The 18095-nt window shown below is 35.0% G+C and overlaps 1 protein-coding gene across 1 annotated transcript in view; it reads right to left on the reverse strand.

The window, feature by feature from the left end:
• Window positions 1-12856, reverse strand: part of LOC120348757 — a 44909-nt gene extending 32053 nt beyond the window's left edge. Inside the window, exons 1-3 of the mRNA XM_039421473.1 lie at window positions 12797-12856; window positions 10439-10789; window positions 4359-4716 (exon numbers count right to left, since the gene is read on the reverse strand). Of these exons, the coding sequence (XP_039277407.1) occupies window positions 4359-4716; window positions 10439-10789; window positions 12797-12841 (754 nt within the window). The 5' untranslated portion in view covers window positions 12842-12856. The remainder of the gene's footprint in view (window positions 1-4358; window positions 4717-10438; window positions 10790-12796) is intronic.
• Between the last annotated feature and the right edge of the window lie 5239 nt (window positions 12857-18095).

The raw sequence follows: 18095 nt of genomic DNA on the forward strand, positions 1-18095 counted from the left end.
CTTGTGGAGAATGTAATAGATAGAATGGATAATGGTGAAAGGGCAGTGGGAGTTTTTCTCGATATGAGCAAAGCATTCGATTGTGTGGACCACACTATCTTGTTGAAAAAGTTGGAATATGTGGGAGTTACTGATGTGGAGCTTGAGTGGTTCAAATCCTATCTTGTGGGTAGAAGTCAGTGTGTGGAGATGACTAGAGAGGAAAATGGGCAAAAAATTAAATACAGATCAAATAATCTTAGAATAAAAACAGGTGTACCACAGGGTTCAATCCTCGGACCATTATTATTCATTTTATATGTTAACGATTAAAACAAATAATAACAAGTGGTAAGGTTTTGATGTATGCTGACGACACATCCTACATTTGTAGTGCAAAGGATGCAGAAAAATTAGAATTAGATACTTTTGTCAATGTACATGCCATAGCCCAATTCCTCAGTCAACATAACCTCAAAGTGAACGAAACTAAAACGCAGTTCTTGCAGTTCAAACATAGAAATAATTATAGAGATCTTGAAGAGATAAACGTTCAAATAAATGGAGTGAATGTTGAACAACCTCTGTCTGTGGAATTTCTAGGTGTCTTGCTGGACCAGAACTTGTCTTGGCATAACTATATTGATCATTTGTGCTGTAAAATATCATCTGGAGTGTTTGCACTCAGGCAGATTTCAAGATTAAGTACTGGTAACACTATCTTAACATGTACAGTATAATATTCTGTGATTGATTGAATCGAATGCCTTTGAGAGATCCGTATAAACAACATCAACCCGCCCTCCACCGTCAAGAACTCTGGATACCTCATTGCTGAACTCCATTAGATTAGTCACCGTAGAACGGCCTGACAGAAATCCATGTTGCTCGTCCGCGATTACCTCATAATGTCACATATTCGGTATGCAATATTGGTTTGGGGGGGCTCCAGTCTCAAAAATTTAGATAGAATCTTTAGAATGCAAAAGAGAGCTGTGAGAGCGATTGAAGGTCTTAAGCCATTAGAGTCCTGCAGAGAGTATTTTAAAGATCTAGGACTACTAACTGTGCCTGCACTGTACATTTTCAAAGTGATCATGTATATAAGAGATAAAAAATTTATAAGAAACTGTGACATACATAATTATGACACTAGAAATAAGAGTAAATTTTCTGCACAATACCACAGGACAGCTCAGTATGAAAATAAGCCTTCTTATATGGGTATGAAATTTATGAGTAAACTGCCGTCAGCTTTGAGAGAAAATGAGAATATGATATTTTCAAAAAGCTATTGAGAAAATATTTAGCAAACGGGGTTTACTACAGTATTCAAGAATTTATGGCTTTTGGGAGGATTAAATTGCAATGTACATTGTGGAATGTGATGTATATAATATATGTTTATATATATTCCTTTATTATTTTGACAAATAGTCCTTGACGGTTTCCTATACTCTTTAAAGAGTCTCCAGGGAGAAAATTTAATCAAATCAAATCAAAAATCAAATCTGATAAGACTAGCCTTAATGCATGCTGAGTCGGTTGGTTCGTTTAAATTGTATATGAAGGCTGGTAATTGAGAATCTAAAATCAAAATTTGCAATGATGGGGCGGAGCTCCTGAAATTTTTACAGATATAGGACTTAATGCAGTTGATAGAGCTTATCAATGACTATTTCAGGTATTGATTTGATCAAAATCGTTGGAGAAGTTTTGCGAGAAAATCGCGAAAACCCCTGTTTTTTACAATATTTTCGCCATTTTAGCCGCCATCTTGGATTGCATTTGATCGAAATTGTTGGTGTCGGATCCTTAAAGTGTAAGGACCATACGTTCCAAATTTCAAGTCATTCCGTTAACTGGAAGATGAGATACCGTGTTCACAGACGCACATACACTCATTCATACACACACACACACACACACACACACACACACACACACACACACACACACACACACACACATAGACAAATACCCAAAAATCACTTTTTCGGACTCAGGGGACCTTGAAACGTATAGAAATTGTGTGTGTGTGAGTGTGTGTGTGTGTGTGTGTGTGTGTGTGTGTGTGTGTGTGTGTGTGTGTGTGTGTGTGTGTGTGTGTGTGTGTGTGTGTGTATGAGTGTATGTGCGTCTATATACACAATATCTCATCTCCCAATTAACGGAATGACTTGAATGATTCAAATTTGGAACTCAAGGTCCTTACACTATAAGGATCCGACACGAACAATTTCGATCAAAAGCAATTCAAGATGGTGGCTAAAATGGCGAAAATGTTGTCAAAAACAGGGTTTTTCGTGATTTTATCGAAAACGGCTTCAACGATTTTGATCAAATTCATACCTAAAATAGTCATTGATAAATTCTATCAACTGCCACAAGTCTGGAAATGTAAAAATTCCAGGAGCGCCACCCCATCTATGCAAAGTTTGATTTTACATTTCCAATCATCAGGCTTCAGATACAATTTAAACAAAAAAAAATCAAATGGAAAAGATTGACCATGAAAATCTCTACAATAATTAATGTTCAGTAACATTTTCACCTGAAATTGAAAATAAGCTTGAAATTCGAGAAAATGTGATTATTCAATTGCAAACTGTTGGCAACTGTTGATTCTATTAAATCATTCACTATGAAGAGATAGCAGACCTCGTGTGTCTCCAGCGTTATTGTCCTGTCACCAGCTGGCTCAGATCTTTGAATAGTAGACTTGGGATGCGCGTGAACACTAACGTCAGGTGATCAATTTTATAACGGCAAGGAAACATGTGTGAGTGCGCCATACCAGATTTTTTAAAAGTGAAAAAGCATTTTCCTTACACACTAAAAAAAATAATGGAGAACATAAGAAAGAAAAAAGAACATAATAAAGTACAAATCAATAACTGGAAGCCAGTACCGTAGTAATTATTGGTATTTTAACTCCTTAACTTAACCAATTGTCATGTATAACGCCAAGCGTCTCTCCAAAATAATTCTAGATTCTTACAATTCCTGCCATTGAAAACATTGATGAAAGTCTCCTAATTCAGTTCAATAGATTTGAAATATCTGTCTTCATTCAGACAGTATGGGAGATACTGCCATTATATCCTCTATTGCACAACTAGCAGCGCATGCCTCTATTTTCTATTCAGCGCTTGAAATTTGATATTTGTATTTCAGTTTAATGTATTAAATTTTATTTTGCTTTCATCACCCATTCCAAGTTCATTCAATTTGGTCACATACGGTAGCTACCATTTCCCAGACTCAAATTGAGACACTTATAATGTGAGTGATAATTTTACTCATTTGCATTAACCAAACGATCTATAGTGAGGTCCACGTTATAATAGCAGTGTTTGATTAGCAATGGTATTGCTATCCTTGTCTATCATTCAAAGCGGATAGCGCTATCTCTTTCTCGCTTTGCTCTGTTGCCAGATCGTCTTTCAAAAATGTAGAATAATTAATTAAAATATTTCATCTCAATTATGAAATTATTGAAAAATATAATTTCTTGCTTAATAAAATATAATTGATTATTTTAAACGAGAATGAACAGTTAATATTACATCAATAAACCTGTATCAGCTACCGTCTATAGAAGGCATAGAAAAGACAGAGGATTTGCAACGTTCTTCTCCTATGTTTCTCTGCTGCCATTATAACATGGACCTTTCTATAGTCTAAATTCTTCACGCTTCCTACCCAGTAACTTTGACATTACACCCTTCCAGTTAGCAACATTACCATATAAAAAATCCAAGTTCATATTGTTCTCTGTTGCCATTTGCGACCATCAGCTGTGCCAAAAACATCCATTTTCTATTATCATTTTCTAGACCCATAAACTTTGATAATCGATCGTTCCTCATGTTGCCGATGCGGCGGAGACAAATTCGAGCTAAGGATCGCTTCCTTTGAGTGATGGGAAAAGCGGTGCTCGGACACTGTCCGTAGGGGTTGGGGAGTACTGGGAAGGAAGGGGTTATATGAGGCGGAGACTGGGTTTTAGGTCAAACGAGAGGATAGCGGAGCACCGTATCGCTCGGTGAGAGGCCGGCATTCTGGCTAGAGTGCCTGGGACCGGCAGGAAGCCAAGGAAACCGCTACATGTAAGTTCCGGCTGCCTGGCAAGATTTAAAAAAAAGGGTTTTGGTGCGGTACCTGCCGGAGTGAACGGTGAGGTGATTCGCTCAGAAGGTAGCTAGGGGGAGTTCCGCCTGCCTACGAGCACGTAGTTACGAGCTTATCATGTTAAAGGACTCAAGATGTCCTACGGGGTCCAAAACTTTGTTGGAATTTCTATAAGAGGTAACTAATCCTATGCTGTTTTCGTGGCCGGTCATTTGAACAATATTCTAAGCTAAGACTAAGCGTACCTGCGGTGGGCACAGACAGACTGCGCATGGGTTGCCCGCCGATCACCTCTGCCAACCACAGGTAGAGCTCTCTGAAATCGATGCCGTCAGCCTCTTCGACGGTCGGCAGCGCTTCGAAACTGGCAATCATCTTCATAATTGCCGCCAAATTCGACAAACCACCTTTGCCGATTTTGCGCAGCCGTTTGCTCAACATCTCCATCCATAGCTCTATGCCGTCAACCAATCTGTAATTCCTCTGCGCAAACCTGCCTCGCCCTTTACATTTGTTTCTGTAGTTCATCCGATTGAGGCTGTAAATGTTCTTTATGTTGACCTTCATCGCCTCCGCCTTCCAATATTTGATGGCACACATCACCTGTAAATATCATATTATCGTATTAAATTATAATTTTGATTGAATAGAAATAGCCCAAATTAATAGTGCAGCGGACCATACGAAAATTAAGGTAATTGATGATACGTATTGATTTTGTAATGAACATATTTCTGCTCTCTTTAAATCTGGGATATTTTATCTATTTGATAGGGTAACAATGGTTTTCAGACTTATTTGAAAGCGAACTCATTCAGCAATAGTCTAGAAAATACAATAACTATAGAGATAAATGTCTATAAAGAAGCTGGTGATAGCCCAGTCAATGAAGGTCCAAAAAAGCAGTTTCGATCCGAAAATTAAATAAAAGCTTAATTTCCCACCATCGATAGAACCCTCCCAGAGGGTCTTTCTCCCAAAGGTCCCAAGAAATCCCCTTGGAGCTTTCCGCCCCAGCCCCCTAAAACATGAATAATACAGGTAAACACGGGAAATCAATTATCTCTGTAACCATTGATCGGAAACAGTTCTATTATATGCCATTCGATTCGTTACATTATGGACTACAATATTAGTTATATCCATTTTTCCAATAAAATCAACAGTTTTCTTGATAAAATAATATATATGTAAAAATTTATGGGGTTTGTGATTTGATTTTTTTGTTTTCTTCGATTAACTTCGAAACAAGTAGTTTTAAAGGAAAATGAGCTAAATAATTAATGTAGCCACTGTCATTGCGAATCCATTGATGCATATTGTTATGTATTTGCGATTCGATTTGACGCCGTGGAAGGGGAAACAGTCGACGCGGAACGGCGCGGCTGACTCTCTTAGCCATAGTAAACAGCAAACTGGAAATCAATTATCTCTGTAACCAATAATCGGAAAAAAATCTATCATATGTCATTCGATTCGTTACATTATGGACTAGAATAGTAGTCTTATTCATTTCCTCAATAAATCAAACAATTTCCTTGATAAAATAATATATATGTAAAAATTTAGGGGTTTTTCGATTTGATTTTTGTTTTCTCCGATCAACTTGAAGCAAATAATCTAAAGAAAATTAGACAAATAATTAATGTAGCCACATTCATTGCGAATCCATTGATGTATATTGTTATTTATTTGCGATTCGATTTGACGCTGTGGAAGGGGAAACAGTTGACGCGGTACGGCGTGGCTGACTCTCTTCACCATAGTAAACAGTAAAATACAGTAGTAGACCTACTGCTTTCTAAGTTGCATCTTATTCACACTATGGCGCTCGAAACAATCAATTTTGTCTATTGTTTTTACATGTGATGAAACTAATTTTTCACATTTTAATTCTCTAAATTCTCTAAAATCATTTTGTTTATATATGTATGTGCTAAATCATGCATTCTATGACAGACAAAGATAATATTGTTTGCAACCGATAAAATATTCATACTACATACATACGACCGTTCCACGTCGACTGTTTCCCCTTCCACGGCGTCAAATCGAATCGCAAATACATAACAATATACATCAATGTATTTGCAATGACAGTGGCTACATTATTTATTCGGCTAATTTTTCTTTAAAACTACTTGCTTTGAAGTTAATCGAAGAAAACAAAAAAATCAAATCGAAAAACCCCTAAATTTTTACATATATATTATTTTATCAAGAAAACTGTCAATTTTATTGAAAAAATGAATATAACTAATATTGTAGTCCATAATGTAACAAATCGAATGGCATATAATAGAACTGTTTCCGATCAATGGGTACAGAGATAATTGATTTTCCGTGATTACCTGCATTTTTCAACTTTGAGGTGGCTAGGGGGGAAAGCTCCAAGGGGATTTTTTGGGACTTTTGGGAGAATGACCCTCTGGGAGGGTTCTATCGATGGTAAAAGATCCAGCTTTTATTTAATTTTCGGATCGAAAAAACCTTTATTGACTGGGCTATGACTTACATTTAGGAAATAGAACCCAGACATTCTCACAGGCATTTCTCACAAGTAGAAATAAAAATAATTTCTAGTTACCCATAATTAGGTTAAATTCAGTTGGAAGAGGTAGTTGACATAAATGTATGGTTGACATAGTAACTGTTCATTGTTTCCAGACTGTCGTGCCTTTCATATCTAGTATAGGGTGCCTCTATTTCAGTGAAATGGTAAGATTTCAATAGGTGATAAACTATTCTTTAAGAAAATTATTCTTCAATCCAATGGTCATAAATGTGAAGTAAAATGCAATTTTCTATGTAATTCTCAAGTTTCCTTTGACATTTTGCAGTATATTTATTAGTATTCAATATAGGGCTAGGATAGTTCTTATTTCGGAGTTCAGTTCGAGCAGTGTGGCTTGTTGCTCCGTAAACAACATTGCAACACTACAAGAGTTGCCATAAACGTTGTGAATGCTTTGTTTCCAGGCAACGCCATTACCTAAAACAGGGATGAATCTGTTCCCGCCCCCGCACCACAGACTTGACAACCTGCAAACTTATTTAATGGGCTACTAGAAACAAGAGTTTTCCTGAACACTCCACTCAGAACTATCCCAACTCAAAACAAACGAGTTCAGTATTAATTTTATGGAATATGTTGCAAAATGGTATGGGAGAGTTGAAAATTGCATAGCTTCCAATGGAGGACATATTAAGCAGATGTTATATTAAAAAACAATTAACCTCTTGTGGAGTGAATACCTCTCATCTTTACATTCATTACCATTGAATTGGAAAGATACATTTTCTCAAGGAATTAGTCACCTATTCACGGTAGAACGGTAGATCTTACCGTCTCACTGGAAGACAGTATAATATAATAAATTGTATATGATTGAATGAATGAATAGTAAAACCCTATAAAGGTTGCAAATCTGCTTTAAACTCCCCCAAAGGCTAGCACTAGCGATTGATGTTTTCATGGATTGAACGTTCAACTTGAAATTTGAGTAGCTGTCAAGCAGTCCACATAAGGTTGAAAAATATCTCAATCTCAAAATTTTAATTCTCAATCAAATACTGCTTATTTTTTATTTATTATTCAACGTATACCCTTCATAATATACTGTAATTTTTAATAATACAACGAGTTTATTAATCATGATATACAGAGTGAGTCATAAGTATGGGAACCCTTCAATAAATTGGAGACTTGTAGAAATAATACTGTAACTTACAGGATAAGTTATTGGTCAAATACTCTAACTTTTGACGTATAACTGAATTTCGACCTCTCATAAGGGGCTGTTAATTAAGATGTACTATTTAGCGTACTTTATGTAAAATGAACTGAAAAATCTGGTGTGGTACACTCACACAACTTTCCTTGCTCATTGAAATGCAAGCCTCATTCTTAAACGAGAATAATATAGGGGAATAACATAACGACGATTGGCGGCAACATATTTGAAACTACGATCAGACTACTGTATATGTGTATATATAATTGTTTTCAGAGTACTTTTTCCTTTGTGTAAATTGTGAAATTCGATGATTTTTTTTAAGTCGTCAAAACAGCTGTTCTACAAATGAAATATCTCGACTATGTGTTCTTTTTATAAACTGCTCTACCTACCTACCTCATGCACGAGAAGGAGAAAATACTCATGTCAGTTTACAAAGTACATTTCTCAATGATGGGGTGGACCCCATTAGTTTCCCAGGAAATAGACTCATGCCAGTTGATAGAGCTGATAAATACAGGGTATGAATTTGAAATAAATCAGTCAAGTCATTTTTGAGAAAATCGTGAAAAACATGGTTTTTTTAGTGACTATCCGCCATTTTTCTCAAGAATATTAGGGAGCTCCTGCAATTTTCCAAGAAATGAAACTCATGTCAGTTGATAGGGCTTATGAATAGCTAGCTATCCATGGTATGAATTTAAAATAAATCGTTGGAGCCGTTTTTGAGAAAACCGTGAAAACATGGTTTTTTATTAATCATCAGCCATTTTTCTCAAGAATATTACGGAGCTCCTGCGATTTTCCCTGAAATGAGACTCATGCCAGTTGATAGAGCTGATGAATAACTATACAGGGTATGAATTTGAAATAAATCGGTCAAGTCATTTTTGAGAAAATCGTGAAAAACATGGTTTTTTAGTAACTATCCGCCATTTTTCTCAAGAATATTACGGAGCTCCTGCGATTTTCCCTGAAATGAGACTCATGCCAGTTGATAGAGCTGATGAATAACTATACAGGGTATGAATTTGAAATAAATCGGTCAAGTCATTTTTGAGAAAATCTTGAAAAACATGGTTTTTTAGTAATTATCCGCCATTTTTCTTAAGAATATTACAGAGCTCCTGCAATTTTCCCAGGAATGAGACTCATGTCAGTTAATAGGCCTCATAAATAGCTACCCATGGTATACATTTGAAGAAAATCGTTAAAGCCGTTTTCGAGAAAACCGTAAAAACATGGTTTTTTAGTAATTATCCGCCATTTCTCTCAAGAATATTACGGAGCTCCTGCAATTTTCCCAGAAATGAGACTCATGTCAGTTGATAGGGCTTATGAATAGCTACCCATGGTATAAATTTGAAGAAAATCGTTTGAGCCGTTTTCGAGAAAACCGTGAAAAACATTGTTTTTTAGTAATTATCCGCCATTTTTTCCGCCATCTTGGATTGAATTTCTTATTGTCGGGTCCTCATGGTATAAGGACTTCAAGTTTAAAATTTCAAGTCAATCGGTTGATTAGGAATGGAGTTATCGTGTTCACAGACATACACACATACACACACACAGATCAACACCCAAAAATAAAATTTTTGGACTCAGGGGACCTTGAAACGTATAGAAAACGTAAAATTGGGGTACCTTAATTTTTTTGGAAAGCAATACTTTCCTTACCTATGGTAGTAGGGCAAGGAAAGTAAAAATTGAATAAAACCGTTTCAAGACCTTTAGCTACAGTAATTTTTCAAGATATGTGACGAAATAAGCTAAACTTGGTCCCGAAAATAAACACTGTACAATAAACACAACATGAACTTGTATAAAATCTAATTTCGAAGAGAAAGATGTGGAATAAGTCTATAATAGACAAACGCAACCTTTAAAAAAATAATCCTTAATTACATACAAAACGCATGAAAGATAGATAAAATCTGTTTTAAGATCTCTATTCATGTGATTTGTATGTAATTAAGGATTATTTTTTTAAGGGTTCCGTTTGTCTATTATAGACTTATTTTACATATTTATCTTTGAAATTAAATTTTCTACAAGTTCTGTAAAAAAAATATGTTGTGTTTATTGTACATTTGACATAGTAAATCTGCTTCAAACCTTAAAGGAACTTGTTTTTCGAGGCCAAGTTTCGCTTATTTCGTCACATATCTTAAAAATTACGGTAGCTACATGTCTGGAAACGGGTTTATTTAATTTTTCAGTTCATTTTACATAACGTACGCTAAATAGTACATCTTAATTAATAGCCAAGAAATACCCGTAGGGCTTAGTTTCATCAGGGGAACTGCAATTCAGACGAAATCTCTCACTCTGAATAACTTGGTAACTAAGAATTTTCGGACTTGGGTTAATTAGAACTTTTCTTCTTCTTTTGATGTGGGGAATCACGCCCTGACTTATGGGAATCTTTTTTCAGAGCAACCTGTATATTAATTATCCATGACCCCAAACGTTTAGTTGCATCGATCTCCACCGCGATCACCGCGATCACCTCGTTCTGTGATAATCCTTTATAGATAAGATGTAAAATTGATTTTGTAATTATGAATTGGAACGAATGAATGAATTACCTCATGCCGATTGCGTGTGCCGACCACTTCAGTGATCTTGGCGAGGTCTCGAGGTCCATGAGCCTCCAGTCCTGCCAACAGCAATTTCCTCTCTTTCTCAGTCCACCGCTTGTAGCAGTTTCTCATGCCCGTCTCCTCTCCACCACCCCGCCCTCTCACCAGCGGCTGCTGCTTCTGCGGCTGTCGAGGCCGCAATCTCTTCTGTTTAGACATTTCACTACTGCCCGCTTCAGGACCATGCATTTCACTGCTGCTCGCATCAGGATCATGCATTTCACTGTTTTCCGCTTCCAAACTCATCAGTTGTCTCTCTTCTTGTGTCTCGTCCGACTTCGTACGTTCCATTTTGCTCTGCAAGAACATAGATTTCACAATTTTTTTTAAATCTATAGCCACAAATCAAAATACAAACATGCATGCAATCAACCAAATACATGATATTTTTAGGCAATCTTGACACTGTATACGAACAACATAGAAGACTGTTTGATACACACAGAAATATTCTTCATTTATTTCTGCAGGTCATTTCTGATAGTTTTCTATGAAAATTACTAGTAGCCTCTTATTTTTTGGAGAGTCAACCAGTTCACGTCCATACACCTATCAAGTCTCCAAATGAATTAGGAAGTAAGCAAATATTCCAAGACCAAGATTCTAGCAGACTTTATTTTATCTATTGGTTTAATGGTCTATAGGATTTAATACGTTTTTTAGAAACCGGGCCCAATTGTTCATACGATTTATGATATGAGTATTTGTTCAATACTGTAGTGAGATTCACTTCAAACTGTCAGCATACCTTACAATTAACATCAATGCTTCCCATCCAACCAATTGTGACAGTGTGAAGAGTTTGAGACAGTTTGTCTGTCTCACTGTGAGCATCGGTTGAATAGGCCTGTGAGACGAAGCACTGATGATATTTGCTTGTAAGGCCTACTGTGACATGAATTTCACTGAAAATATAATTACAGTATGAAGAAAATTGAAGAGAAACAGTAGATGGTGTGACAGATCTCAGCTTTGTTTTCTATTTCATATTAAAAATATAAATAGTCAATCAAATCAAATCTAATCAGTTTTATTTCGCCTAAACAATAATAAATCAAATTACATACAATAAATCCAGATCAAGAAATATATAATACATTTACACTTATCAATAAGAATACAAGATTAAATAAAAGCTTCACTTCACTCTGACAAAGCAAAAGTGCCACTAGCTGAATTGAAACAAAAAATTAGCTAATTTTATCAAGATTTCAAGGATACCTCATTCATTAAGATTGGTCGGAGAATAACAGAGAAATTAATTATTTTCGTACAGCTTGCATGATCTTGAAAAAAATCATCTGAAAAACATTGCAAAATCAGCTAGATGACCATATGGAGCCATACCGAGTTTCAAAGCTTCATCTTGAATACAATTGGAATTAAAAATGTAATATTGATGTTTAAATGATTGTGAAAGTGGTCATGCATGCAATACGGAAATAATCAATTTCTCTGTTATTCTTTGACCAATCTTGATAAATGAGGAATCCTTGAAATCATAATAACATTTTCCAACTTTTTTTCTCTTGTGAATTTTCTGTAAAGTGACGGTTTTCGTGAAATTTGCAATCAAAAATTTAAAATGACCGCCATTTTGAAAATTAACATAGAAAAGTTTTTATCTCATTTTTAAAGTTGAGTCTTTATAGTGTAAACGGAGGGGGGTGTTTCTTCTCTTCTATAATATTTACCAAAATTATGCTATCAAATCTCTAATTGAATCCTTGATTGGTTGGAAGCTTTTAGTGGATTCGTTCATTCAAATGCACAGATCATCATCATTATCTAATTGTCACCTATTTTAGCAACTAGCAACTACGAGCCAGGAACTTCATTGAAAGAAAAAATGCTTTTAACATTCAACTTCAGGTTTATTGAGCTGATCGAAACTTCCTACTTAAAAAAATCCTGTTGTCACATCTCAAATTTCCAAACAAAACAAAGTTATTCAGCAATTGATTCATAAAAAAGTATATTCAATTCCAATCTTCACATTTTGGGAACCTGCTAACTTGCTGCATTTATTTCGGGCCTCGGTCATTCTATGTAACTAAATTTTGAGTTATATAAGAAAACAACTAAAGTTTGAGTTATATAAGAAAACAACTAAAGTTTGGCTTTCACCATTTCAACAATATTCAAACTTTACTTTTGAGAACATATAATCCAAAACTCAATGAACTCAAACGTTATGAAACTCACTACACTCTACCTAAATTCACGCACACAATTAACCTCTTAATTTTACATCTACTGATTCTATCTAATTCGGACTTTTACTTAATCAAAATTACTGATTACCGAAAAACGTTTTAATTTGTCCCTCTGGATGGGTAACAGACCCATTCAGAGGACCGAGGCTCGCACACCGTTACATGATGTTTTTCCGGTTTCGTCTCAATACGTACTGTGGCCTTTTCACTGAAAATTATTCCCCCCTCCACGAACGTTGAGCATAACTTCCAGTGGAAAAGCCAAAGCTGCAAAAAGGTCAATGGTCGTACAATTCCCAAATACAGTAGCTTTTTCGACAAGAAATTGAAACTGCATTTGAAAAATGCACGAAAATTGCTTTAATTTCGACAACTAAGCAACAAGTTACCAAATTCAATAGAAACATGATCAATTCTCACACTAAAAACTGAAAGTACAAATCAAAGTTCATTCCAGTTCAAAAACCTGAAAAATAATATAAGATACACAAAAACAACTACAATAATACCCACTCAATATTCACACTATTACAATAGCATTAATATTCATGCCAAATTTCAGATCAATACATCATTTCGTTCTTGAGACAAAAATTCCTAAGTGAAAAACACAAAATGGCTGCTATAAGGATAACCGCTGAGTTTTGGACACTTAAAATACTACATTTGTAGTCTCCTATCATCCAGGAACAATACCCTAAAATGTTCGACACTACTTCTGAAACACTCTGTATATAAATAAACTGTATATGGATTAGTTGTATAGAAAATTATAGTGCAAATCATTCAATGCTCAATGCACTGGAATTTGAGCATGCAATATTGGGTTTTCAGAAAATGTTTAATTATATCCCACCCATTCAATTATCAATTAGTCTAATTAATGTATGAGTGGTGGAAATAGGCAGTAACAGTCATTGCAGTAAGGTGTTTATTGATGTGTATACCTATAATACAAACTAATATGGGCCTATGTTTAGGACTACTTTAATGCAAGCCAAATTAACCAATAATAGAAGGCTACGCGGTATATTAAGCCTATACATGAACTTGTTTTATTAAACACAGTATGTTATTTTACTTAGCTTCACAAGTGATCACTTAGATCGATAGTATCGAGTTCCATTATATTTTACTTTTAGTTATTTATTAGTTAGTTAACTATTATTATTATTTAGTTATTTCAGTTTTATTTCCAGTATATATTACTTCTAGTTTAATTTTCAAAACTATAAATACTGAAATTCGATTCTAACGATATTTTATTACCGATAGTCTAGTGCACTCAAAGTAATAAAGTGTCCCCTTTGACTTATTTGATTCAATGAGTAGTATAGGTCTAGTGGGACTATTAGATATCAACTTATTCTCATCTACCCGGTACTTCATTTAAACTAGGCTTAGTAAGTAGACAAAAATGCAGTTGATCAATAAATTTCATACAACTAGTAATGTTCAAGATGAAATAAGAATAAGAAGCTAAACTCGCCTGCCACAACGTAAACCGCGGAAGTTTGATCGAGAGCTCGATGTGGACGGTTGTAACTCGGCTGATTGGTCGCATATCTGCGTGTACGTGCTAGCTAAGGCATTCCTGTTCCGACGATACAGTTTGACTTCACTTATCGACTTCTTCTCTCTTCATATTCATAAACTCACTTCGCTTATTAACTCTTTCTCTCTTCATATCAAATTCTATATTCTTCATATCCGTAAATTCAATATGAGTGACAAATGTAACGAGTGTAAAAAATCGATTGGTGGTAAGAAGCCGAAGATTCAGTGCAGTGATTGTGTGAACGTATACCATGGCGCCTGTGTCAACCTATCTGCAGACGGCATACTGTAAGTTTTTTGCGGAAGAGGATAGCTGCTGGAGATGTACGCCGTGCAGGAACCATTCTTTTCGTACTGCATGCATGACAACTTTTCACCATTTAAACATCAATATTAAATTTTCAATTCCAATTGTATTTAATATGAAGCTTTGAGACTCAGTATGGCCAATAATATTCTAGGACATTCTTCTTGGGTGAGAAACATATCTAAGCATCATTTTCAAACAGTCCGAAGGGCCTGATAAATTGAATCAATAAAGCCAGTTTGGCTCTACCCGTACCAAGCAGGGTTCTTCGACGGCACAATGCAGAAATGGTCGGACTTATGGGGCTCTCAGGCAGTGAGGAACAAAGATCTTGTGACTAACCCAAGCAGTAGAGTCCCAGGAATAGAACTGCCCCAACGGCAGTGGGCTCGCCTGACCAGTTCACAGCTAGCCAAGGGAGATGCAATAAAAGTATGGGGATTTGCAGACTCTCCCAATTATTGTGAATGTGGAGAGATCCAAACAATGGACCACATTTTTTCTGTCTGTCCATTGTCTCGGCTCTCTGGAGGGTTGCCTGGATTGCACCTGGCAGATGAGCGAGGCCTTGCTCTGGCTGCAAGGGTTAAATAACATTTGATGCTGAGCCTACTGACTTTGAACTCTATTCCAACTTTTTTTCTTGTTTGTAATATTTTTATTCTGGCAAATCCTTTAAGAGGCTGCATATTTGTGTGAGCACATGCATATTTAATTATTGACCTTTCAACCACTGCGACACCATACGCTTATACAGAATGTCCATAGATTCTACTCGACATTTCTGACATAAAATGTTCAGTAAACTTTTTTCCTATCGACCTTAGTTTTCGTTATATTCAGAATATGCCTACTTCCGGTCATTGAATACTCAATAACTCGAAAACTACTGGTCGAATTTCAATTTCAAGGGTATTGTTGGAAAGAGAAAAACATTTCAAACAAGATTAATGTAATTTTATTTGTTATATATAGTGTAGTATTTTATTAGGGCTTAAACTTGAAAAAATGCTATTCTTCAAATTCAAAGTCAAATTTCAATCCGTTTTTTCTCGATTTTTCTCCGGGTAGTTATAGTGGTTTCAATATTTCAAAAGCTTCTCCATATCATAGGCTTTCGAATGAGTATAGATTCGAAAAGGTAAGTTCCATGATAAAATTTATTGACTATCATTATATGAATAGCTATTATATGAATATCTCTATTCTTAGCTTGAAACCAAAAGCTTAGGGATGAAAATTAACATGTAACTTAATTTAATTTCTATCTAAATTGACAACTTTATAGTATTTACTTGTGATTTATTAATATCAATATCAATAGGTTTGTCTTGTGTCATGTAATGACATCATGAAAGGAAATAGGACCAGCTGATGGAATATTATGTTTTTTCGGCATAGTTTTTACTTAGCTGATTCTGAAACATGAAAATATCAAGCCCAGCAGCTCAATAGCCTGTTTAATATCAATCATGATTAAATTCCATGAGAACTAATTAGAGCAGGGTCTTTTTTTTAATAGAAGGCTTCTCTGATTGGTTCTCGTGGTATTTAGTCTGGATTAGGAATTAAACGACAGTACAACTGGTTCTCTCAAGGCCATGGCTGCGTAAAAACATAGAGCAACAGAGGAACCAATACAACAGAAGCTGAAGAAATTAGTCGCACTTCTATCACCTCACAATAAGCATCAATTCAACTACCATATTTTTGGAGAGATCGATTTTTAATTTCTTTTGCTATCATCCGGTCACTTTCTGTACCTATTCTTCCAGATGTTCCATGAATACTGTAATGTTTTAAAATAAGGTTGCCAAATTTGGTAACTTAATTACAGCTATTATAATCTTTTTCACTCGCTCATACTTTCTTTCTCACGTTTTTAACAGATTATGGAAACGTTTTTTGATCAGCTGCTACTTGAGGGACCAATAATCTTTTCTAAAAGAACTTCAGCGAATTTTCCCAGAGTTGAGGCCTGTTCCAAAATAATTTTTTCATCGCGAACGTACTATGTTCCTGATTTAATAAAAATCATTAAGAGGCATTTTCGAGATCCGTCAGACATACATACATATCCACAAACAACACACATATTTAAACAGAAATTGATTTCTTAGTATAATTGACTTCTGATTATGATTTCATTTAATGAGAGCTTATTCCACATAATAATAACAACTGGTATAAAAAGCAAAAAGGTCAAGCATAATTAAAATCGAAACTAATAACAGCTGGCATAAAAAGCAAAAATGGCAATCACAATATTTTGAAATCGAAACAGTATCTTATCTTCATCTGATTTAATGTAAACAAATTATAGTAAGATCCACATCAATGTGTCAGCATTGATGCTATTAATGAGGAATACTGACAGTTTCAAGTGAATATCAACCAACTGTTATGCATATTCTCAAATATTTTTATCGAAAATTACCTCTATTTTCTTTGGTAACACAACTAATGTTTGGGAATAATTGATTCATGGGAAAAGCGCCTTATTTCTATGGAAGATATTTTTACATTAGGAAAAGCAACAACTATTTGGTCGTTTTAATAAATAACCCCTTTCTTTTGTCAAGTTAAATTCTGTCCGAATTCCCTCATTCTTTGCACACAGATTCCATTTTGCACACGGACTATGAAGTTTTAAAAATACCCTCCATATATCATACTGAATAATAAAAATTCCATCGAAATTGTTCAAGCAGTTTACGCGATCTGTCAGATATACAAACAAAATTAGTCTTGATAGAATAAGATCAATTGATAGAAGCAACTCCCGTCATAAAAGTTTTTCTATGAAACATGAAAATTATCTTTACTCCCATGAATAGAGATAAAAATATTTATTCTGACATTTACATTCTAATATGTATAAATCTGAGTACCCTTTTTAAAATTATTTAACACGACATGTTTCGGCAATAAATAATGCCATTATCAAGTGATTGGAAAATGAATAATAATATAATATTCCCAGGAATAGCTCTGATTGAAGTAGCCGTGTCAATTTTCCGCGATAAATATGCATTTTATTCTTCACTTTGTGCCAACTTAACAAAGTCAACTCAACTTAATGCCAACCAGACAAAATTATCAATTTAGTTACCAGTTAACAACTGTTTCGAAGAGGTACTCTCTCTAGATTATAGTTCTATATTAACATATGGTATGAACATTTCAATTATAATTAAGAAATTGGAATAAGAAGAATATGCATGTTAAAAGACGAACTTTAAACCCTTAAAAACCACCCTTAGAGTTAAAATATCGCCAAAAGATTTCTTAGTGAGCACCTAGGACTTATAAAGCTGCGTTTACCTTTACACTGTGTAACTTTGTTATAAAACTTCGGTTATAATAACAACTTTAACAAAAATGTAAAAAAATCATGTAACTTGTTACATGTAACTTCGGGTTTTAAAACATAATTTCGTGTTATATAACAAGTTTTTCCATTAGCTACGTTTATACTGTGTAACTTTGTTATAAAACGTTGGTTATATATAACAACTTTAAC

The sequence above is a fragment of the Nilaparvata lugens genome, chromosome 2 (genome assembly GCF_014356525.2).
Source record: "Nilaparvata lugens isolate BPH chromosome 2, ASM1435652v1, whole genome shotgun sequence".
Lineage (NCBI taxonomy): Eukaryota > Metazoa > Arthropoda > Insecta > Hemiptera > Delphacidae > Nilaparvata > Nilaparvata lugens.